Raw genomic sequence first — 9325 nt, forward strand, 5'->3', positions numbered from 1 at the left:
ATTGCCACGACTACACAAAATCACTCACTTGGAAGTCTTCTACAACCCAAAATTACAAAGAGACATTAATACCTATTCATAACAAAATTCTAGCAATATAAACACTCTTTAAAACACTTTAAAACCTTCTAAAACATGCTGAAAATTAGTTAAAACCTCCTACTTTTATTCCCAATTAATGGATAATTAAAAAATCCTTTCAAGAAACATAATTTTAGCCTCTACATAAAAATTCCATCATTATAAAAACTCCTAAACTTGCTGTAATTTAGTTTAAAAACATTAATTTCAATAGTTTTAATCAACCACCAATAAATTCCATCAATAAACACCAATTTAGAAACCTAGGGTTATCAATTTGGGGCTTTTTAATTCGAAAACCAAATCTGAAAATTATATACATATTTATCATTATTAAAAAACCATAAAATCATCACACAAGCCCCAAACAATAATTGAACAAGGTTGGTTTAATTTAACGCAAAGAGGAGTATTTTTTGTTGGGGGTTGCGCACGCACACACGGCAGAGGCTGCTGCCGCGCCGCCTGCCGGTGGCTAGCTACAACCGATGCTCGCTAGTGGCGGTGATCGACTGGTGGGTGGCTGTGGTGGTGGCCGGCCATGTGTGTGTGTGGGTGGCGTGAAGGTGAGTAAGCAAAAGGGAAAGAGGGAAAAATTAGGGAAAGAGAAAATAAGTGGAGAGAAAGAGAGAGAGTTTACCTTTAGGTATTCTCCACCTTGGGCAAAGTCTCAATTTGCTCATAGATGGGTATTTATACTTCCTCTCAAAACCTTCCTAGCTTAACTTTCCCTTTCTACCCTTAATGATTCCCACTCCTATTATTCAAAATAGTCATTTGACTTTCTTTTAAAGTTCTATTGACTTTAAAACTTTCTTTTATAAATTAAATATGCCCCAAAGCTTTTAAATGATAAATTAAAATATTTTCAAAACAAATAAATAAATAAAAATGGACTTTTAATTAAAATAAGCCATTTTAAATTATTAAAATACCATAAATAGTTCATTTCGAATTATTTAAGTACTTCATAAAATAATGTTTTAAATTAATATATGTATAAAAATACGGGGTATTACAATCTACCCCCTTAAAAGTTGGGTAACGAAAAATCAATTTCCATACTCAAATGAATAAGGAAATACCAACTTTTGAAAACCTTTCCCTAACTTTGTGTAATATTGTTGTACTCTTTTGATATAATTTTACCTTTAATGTCTCCTTGAAATCAAAAGTACTCGAAATAACCGCTAAAGATGTGCAAAAAGCACTAAATTAACTTAAATATAGGGAAAAAGCGTGAAATTCTACCGCATTCTACCCCCTTTATAGAAAACGAGTTACATCCACGTAACTCAACATACCTTAAATAACTCAGGTTATTTCTTTGTCATCTCATCCTCAGCTTCCCAAGTTACTTCCTCATATTCTTGATTAAACCATAGCACTATAACAATCTTAACTTCGTTGTTGCGTGTATTACGCACTTTATTGTCAAGGATCTTGACAGGTCTTTCCTCATAAGTTAATCTTTGATCTAACTCAATTGTTTCAGGTTGTAGCACATGTGACTTATCGGGTATATACCTTCTTTACTAAGACAAATGAAATACATCATGTAACTTACTTAGCTCCATAGGTAAGGCTAACCTATAAGCTACTTTGCCTATCCTCTGCAATATCTCATATGGTCCAATGTACTTTAGGCTAAGTTTTCCTTTCTTCCCAAATCTCATGATACCTTTCATTGGTAATACCTTCAAAATACTTTGTCACCAACTTCAAACTCTTCTTCCCTACTGCATAACGCTTTTGACGGTCTTGTGCTGCTTGAATCTCCTTTAATTGCTTGACTGTATCTTCGATCATTTGAGGCCCTAACTTCATTGTTTCACTTATGTCGTTCTAACATATAGGACTACGACACTTCCTTCCATACAATGCCTCAAATGGAGCCATACTAATGCTCGCATAATAGCTATTATTATAAGAAAATTCAATTAAGTCCAACCTATCTTCCCATCCCCCTTCAAGTTCTGAACATAACTTCCAAGGTTTGAATAGTTCTCTCAATTTGTCCAGCTGTGGCAGGGTGAAATGTTGTACTTTGTACCAAAGTTTTCATAAACACTCTTCCAGAACTTTGAAAGAAACCTAGAATCTCGATCAGATACAATATCTTTTGGAACTCCATGTAACCACTACATTCTTGATGTAAGCTTTTGCAAGTTGCTCCATCTTCCAGGTCTCCTTCATTGGTATGAACACTGCAGATTTGGTAAGTCTATCCACCACGACCCAAATGGTATCATTTTCACTCTTTGACTTTGCGAGGCAAGTCACAGAGCCCATCGAAATGCAATCCCACTTCCATCCAGGGACCTCCAATGATTGCACGGTTCCCAGAGGTCTCTTGTGCTCTATTTTCACCTTTTGACAAGTAGACACTTTGCTACAAATTGCAACTTCATTCTTCATTCTAGGCCACCAATACATCGTTTTTAGGTCTTTGTATAGCTTGTCCCCTTCAGGGTGTACTGAGTATGGTGTATTGTGCCCTTCCTCCATCAATTTCCTTTTTAATTCCTCACATTTTTGTGGTACACATCATCTACCTTTATACCTTATGCCATAAAATATTGTTGGTTGAATGCTTAGATTCGCAAGTATACCTACAGGTACTCCCCATTCTACTACTTCTAAGTTTATTTTGCTCATTTCCCTACATAAATCATCGGCCACTATCAAAGTGTTCAGCCCATGGCTGGTCTTACGACTTAGAGCGTCTGCAACTACGTTCGCCTTCCCTTCATGACATTGTATATCTAAGTCATAGTCTGTTGCGAATTCTAACCATCTCTTTTGACATGAGTTTAGATCTCTCTGGGTGAAGATGTACTTCAAACTTTTGTGGTCAGTATAAATTCTACATTTCACCTCATACAAGTAATGCCTCTAAATCTTTAGTGCAAAAATGATTGTAGCTAATTCTAAGTCATGAGTAGGGTAGTTTACTTCATGAGGTTTTAATTTTCTTAATGCATATGCGAGCACCTTTCCATTCTGCATAAGCACACATCCCAGACCATTCTAAGATGCATCACAATACACATCGTAGATCCCACTATCATCTGGCAATGTTAGAACCGGTGCCGTAAACGACTTTTGCTTCAAAAGTTGAAACGCTTCCTCACACTTCTCATCCCACTCAAACTTCTTGTCCTTCTTCATTAGAGAGGTCATAGGCTTAGCAATCCTAGAAAAGTCCTTTACAAAACACCTATAATACCTTGCTAAACCTAAGAAACTCCTGATGTCAGACACCGTCCTTGGCGTAGGCCATCCTTTCACTGCCTCAATCTTTGCTGGATCTACTTCTACCCCATACTTGGATACAAAGTGACCCAGAAATGCTACCTTCTCTAACCAAAACTCACACTTGGAAAACTTCGCATAGAGCTTGTTCTCCCTTAAGGTTTGTAAAACTGCCCCCAAATGTTCCACATGTTCCACATTTCTTCAGGTTCCATTCGATATGGTGCCTTGGAAATTGGTGTTGTCCCTAGGACCAACTCTATTGTGAAATCAATTGCCCTCTTAGGTGGCATTCTTGGAATCTCTTCTGGGAACACATCCATAAACTCATTCACCACTTATATGTTCTCAGGCTTAGTTGTCTCTTCGTGTTCCAAGTTCCTTACACTACAAAAATGTACTGGATGTCCCTTCCTGATATACTTAGCCAATTTCATCATAGAGATGATCCTGGAAGGAATGGAGTCCTTCCAATAAGTGTATTATTCCGATAGGGGGTTTAGAATTATTAGAAAGCTAATTTTTCAATACGATCAAGTGATCGGAATGCCTAGGTGGAGGCCGCTTCCGATCAGTAAAATTAATGTACAATTAATTTTACAGTTTAATCTTGACTGAACGCTTCGGGTCGAACCAATCGAACAACCGATCCGAGGCGATGAATCAATCCGAAGAATTTGATGAGTCATCTTTTACGAACAAAGATGCTGGATATCGAGCTTAGAGCGTCGAGACCGAGCGTCGCAAGTCGTGTCGAATTTAGAATTCGACAAAACGGAAAAATCAATTAAGTTACAAGTTTGAGTCATGCCGTAGCCTCGCATTGGCCTAGCCATGCGAGGGCTAGGCTAACTCGAGCTAGCATGCGCGTTGCAAGCCTACCAGCCATTGCAAGGCTAGGCCTTGCTAGTTTGCTAGGCGCTGGCACACAGCTAGCCCAGCAGCCATCGCAAGGCTAGGCCTTGCTTGCTTGCTAGGCGTTGGCGCACAGCAAAGGCCAGCACCATCGCACCACCATCGCTGCACGTGCGTGTGCGTGTGCGTGCTAGGCATCAAGCACCATTGCAGGCCTATGCATGTGCGTGTGCGTGCTAGGCACCAAGCACCATCGCAAGCCTATGCGTGTGCGTGTGCGTGCTAGGCATCAAGCACCATCGCAGGCCTATACGTGTGCGTGTGCGTGCTAGGCACCAAGCACAATCGCAGGCCTGTGCGTGTGCGTGCTAGGCATCGCAGCACCACGCAAGCTGTGCGTGTGCATGTGCGTGTGCGTTCTAGGCATTACAGCACCACGCACCAAGCAGCCACATGTTAGGCTGTGGGTGTTGTGCCTAGCGATGGCGCGCCCAGCAAGCACGCGATGCCTAGCATCAGTGCCAGGCATACGTGGCTTGCTAGCAGCACGCATGCACTGGGCTACTGCTTGTGCTTGCGGCCTGTGCGTGTGGGCTGGCTGGCTGGCCAGGCTGCCTAACCTTGGTGCTAGGCGCCAACTGGCAGCCTTGGCAGCCAAGGCAGGCTGCCAGCCAGCCACATGGCAAGTGGTCCGGTTTGGCTTTGTGGGGACCAAGGCATATTAAATGCCTTGGGGAGCAAGGTGGTTGGTCCCCCCTCCTTGGTGGTCATCACCTTCTCCCTCCCTTCTTGTCGCCACTTGTAACTTATTGATTGCATTCAATTTTTTTTTTGTTTTAATTAAAATAAAAATGGGAAAATTGCAAATCTCCCACATTGATCATGAATGGGAGTTCAAGGGTTTATTTCCCTATAAATACCAAGATTTTTGGATTTGGGAAGAACACTTGAGTGGAACTAAAAAGGCATCTCCTTAGAAAAGTGAGAAAATCTTAAGTTCGTAAAACTCTAGTTTTTCTTGGTCGGGTCTCGACTAACCTTTGAGACTTGGACCGTTCGGGTCGGGTTCGTGGGTACGAGCCGTCAGAGACCTTCGCGTTTGCAGGGTTCAAGTAAGAGCTCGGGAATCGAGCGAAGCACGCGTCAAGGGTAAGAATGTCTTTTCTTTCTCTCTTTAATTTGTTGTTTAATTAGTGATTGTATGCTTAGTTGTCTAAATTAGTGGACGGGTCCTGGGCGGGTTTCTCTTCCGCGTAGAGTCGGACTCTACGAAACCTAACAGCGGTATCGGAGCCGCGCTCACTTTAATTTTTGTAACTAATAATTAATTAAGGTGATTTAAAATGGATTTAAATTTTCGGTTGTGCTTTCTAATTGGATTAGAAGCTCGTTTTAATTAGTTTTTAATCTCGTATTTTTTATAATTTTGGCTGACGAACCCGGATTTCGACTCAAAAATAGTGATTATTGGGTGGAATCGATGTTCTAAATCGTTTCTCACTCTTTTAGGATTGTCCAGAAGCCAAAATCCACCCAGAAATATGTTTTTCGAGGGTTTTTTCGTTTTTAGACGAAAAATTTTAAATCTTTTAACCTTGATTAATTATTGCATGTTGAAGGTAGATTAAATGCATGATCATCCCTAATCTACTGCAATTATAAACCTCATTAAGCATGTTTATGAAGTCATAATTGGTGCTTAATTTGGTATGTTCATTTTTTCACATAAACTTGAATTTTTCACATTGTTGCAAATAAATTGCTCCTAGTATGAAAGTTTATGGTGAACTTGTAATTTTTGAAGTCCCTAATATTTCAAAGGTCCAATCTTTAATTTTTTATTTGGTTGGAACTTTGAGTACTAAATTCCATGTTGAACTAATTCTTGGATTTAATCATTTTTGTGTTGATTAAAATCCTTAAAGTTCAAAACTTGTGATTGTATTTTGATTAATCTTCATATTGGAAGATGTAATTTTTCAATTTTACACAAGTTATTGTTGGGAAATTTTTTCATTGGATGAAAGGGTTTAATTTTCCAACCCCTTTAATTTTGTAAAATCTCATTATTAATTTACATTTTATTAAATTAATTATGAGAGTAGCCCATCATTTTTTTTAAAGCATCAAAGTAGACCTAAATTGATTTAAAGAATGGTTCTTAAATAATTTAGGCTTGTGCAATACTTAATTTAATTAAGTTGGACTTATTTTAATTTTATTCATGTGCTCTAAATTGATTCTAAAATAAATTTTGAATTAATTTTAGTCACACATATATCGGGATTAAAATCCCGAAACTATAGCACATAAATCGAGGTAAAATCACCTAAAACGTCACCAAGGCTAGCCGGGCTGCTCACGCAGCCCACATGTGGCTGCCTTGGTGCGCATGGTGGTGCTCCCACCTCAATGCGTTGCGGCTGTGTGGCAGGGCTAGTGGTGCGCAAGGGTGCTGCTTGTGATGCGTGGAGCGTGACTGCTAGGATGCTTGCAGGGCTGGTGGGCAGCAAAGCAGCGAGCCCTTAGCAGGCCTAGCCACGCCTGCCAGCACGCATGATGTGATGCTTGCTAGGCATGCTGCCTGCGCACAAGCAGCCCCAGCCATGGCCATAGCGCCTAGCAAGCCTAGCCCCGTGGCTAGGATGCTAAGCACCCGGTCTTGAGTTGGCTCATTTTTCGATGCATGGGCTATGAGTTTTGCAAAAAAATTTCCGTATTTAATTTTATTTAATTATTTTAACGAGGCCAAGCCTCGATTTTCCAGCTCTTGCAAAATTTTAATTTAGACAAAATTTGGGTTAACCGGCTTAATTAATTGGATTAATTGAGTTGGATGCGGAATTTAGTGGAAGCTTCGTTAAATTGCATGAAGTAATTGCGTTTTAATAACTTGAAATGTTAAACAACTTTGACTAGTTTTAATTAGGCGCGTTAATTGGGTTAACCACCTAAGTTAGTTACTATTTCGCGCGCGTTATGCATTGTTACTTGTTTTTCGTTGTAGAATGCATGGGCCATTCACATATAGTGAATGGATAAATGGAAGATATATGTTTCACAGGTTTCGTGAAAATGGCAACTAGTGGGGCCTGATTAGGATAGTAAATACGGACTGCGATCCATTATGTATTTTTGTAAATCTAAATACGGTCTGCGTACCGTTGAGTATTTTTGTACCTTAATATTTAGATTATTCCTAGTCGTAGTAGCTAGTAATTTTTATTTTGGCGAAGATGTCTCAAGTCGGAGTTTCTATGAAGACGAGCCAAGATAAAGACTCTTGAAGATTTCAAGGGGTCATGCTAGTTGCCAAATGCATCTTATTTCATGTTTTCAATATATAATTGTTCTTATATATTCGCAAATGATATGTTAGATGCATGTTTAGGATTTCAAATGTTGCGATGATTAATTGAGTTCACTTAAATCAACCAACATAGAAACCCTAGGTCCCTAAAATATTGAGCTAAAATATGCTATTCCAAGAACAACACTTACCGAACTAATGCGCGTATGTGATGGGCTACGCCAAAGCGAGGCATCACTACTTCCCTAGGAACGTAAGGTATACTAGGTATACAAGTTTTCTTGGTTAAGCTCAACGATATCAGTAAGGAGTCCTTAGATGTCGTGGCAATGGAGATAAAATGTCAAGGAAGCATTAGATGCGACATTTTATCGAACCAAGAGTAGCTTGGAGCTATTAGCAATTGGATTTCTTACCTTAAAATATTAAGTGTTAAAACAAGCCAAAGCATGCTTAATCACTTTTTGATTTTTGGGATCTTGGAATCATTTTATTCTCGCCTAAAAGGGACTAATGTTAATGCGTGGATAAAATGCTCAATAAATTGAAAATTGCATGAACGCTGTAAATTTCAAACTTATTGGTTATGAATGGTTTTTCATTTCAAATTATTGCAGTTGTAGAATCATGTCTGCAAGTAACTCAAACAACCAGTTTTCATTACGCTCAATTCTCGACAAGGAGAAGTTGAGTGGGCCAAATTTTCTTGAGTAGCAAAGAAATTTGCGCATTGTTCTCATGCAAGAGCAAAGGGAATACGTCCTTGATAAGGAAATGCCCGACACTCCAAATGAGGAGGTCACTCAAGCTGCCCTTAACCGATGGCAAAGTGCCAATCGGGATGTCAAATGTATCATGTTGGCCACAATGTCTCCGGAACTTCAAAAGACTTTCTTTGAAAAGGAGACGGCTTTAGAGATCATTTCTGAACTTCAAAACATGTTTCAAGAGCAGGCCCGAACTGAAAGGTTTGAAACCCACAGGCAGATCCTTGAGAGCAAGCTCCAGAAAGGAGAGTCAGTCAGCCCGCATGTTTTTTAAAATGATTGGATTATTTAAGAACATGGAAAGGCTCGATGCTAGGTATTCGACTGAGATGGTAATTGACATCATTCTCCACTCGCTGCATAAAGGCTATGACCAGTTCAAGATGAACTATAATATGCACAACATGGAGAAAACTCTCACCGAGCTTCATGGTATGTTGAAGCAGGCCGAGCAAACCCTCAAGGACGAGGGAAAGCATGACGTGCTCATGGTGAGAAAGGGGAAGCTGTTTAAGCGCTCGGGAAAGAAGAGAAGCTTTAAAGGGAAAAAGAAGAAGAATTTTCCGCCCAAGTCAAATGCTGCTAGGAGTGGCAAGGACAAGACGGTAGCCTTTTCTAAATCCGATTCCGAATGTTTCTATTGCAAGAAGAAGGGACATTGGAAGCATGATTGCCTCAAATTCAAGGAAGATAAGAAGAACGACACCGTTACTTCTTCATCAGGTATTTTTGTTATAAACTTAAACTTCGCTAGCAAAACAATATGGGTATTAGATACCGGATGTGGCTCACACCATTGTTCCAATGCTCAGGGACTAAGGATAAATAAGCGGCTAGAGAAGGGAGAGGTCGAGCTTCGGGTCGGCAATGGAGCAAGTATGTCTGTCGTATCAGTCGGAACTCTCAGTTTGTCTTTGCCCTCTGGGCTTGTTTTAGAACTTGACAATTGTTATCATGTTCCGAGAGTTACCAAAAACATTATTTCAATTTCGTCGTTGGATGCCAAAGGTTTTGAATTTCGAATTAAGAACAATGGTTGTTCATTTTATTTCAATAA

General features: G+C 39.7%; 1 protein-coding gene across 1 annotated transcript; it reads right to left on the reverse strand.

Moving 5' to 3' along the window:
• Nucleotides 1-3111: 3111 nt before the first annotated feature.
• LOC110691291 (uncharacterized mitochondrial protein AtMg00860-like) lies at nt 3112-4225 on the reverse strand. Its single transcript, XM_021868212.1, has 2 exons — nt 4219-4225; nt 3112-3506 (listed from the first exon to the last, which is right to left on the reverse strand). Exons 1-2 carry the CDS (start codon nt 4223-4225, stop codon nt 3112-3114), a joined length of 402 nt encoding a protein of 133 aa, XP_021723904.1.
• Nucleotides 4226-9325: the final 5100 nt, after the last annotated feature.

This window comes from Chenopodium quinoa, unplaced genomic scaffold (genome assembly GCF_001683475.1).
Source record: "Chenopodium quinoa cultivar QQ74 unplaced genomic scaffold, ASM168347v1, whole genome shotgun sequence".
In the NCBI taxonomy this organism is placed as follows: domain Eukaryota; kingdom Viridiplantae; phylum Streptophyta; class Magnoliopsida; order Caryophyllales; family Amaranthaceae; genus Chenopodium; species Chenopodium quinoa.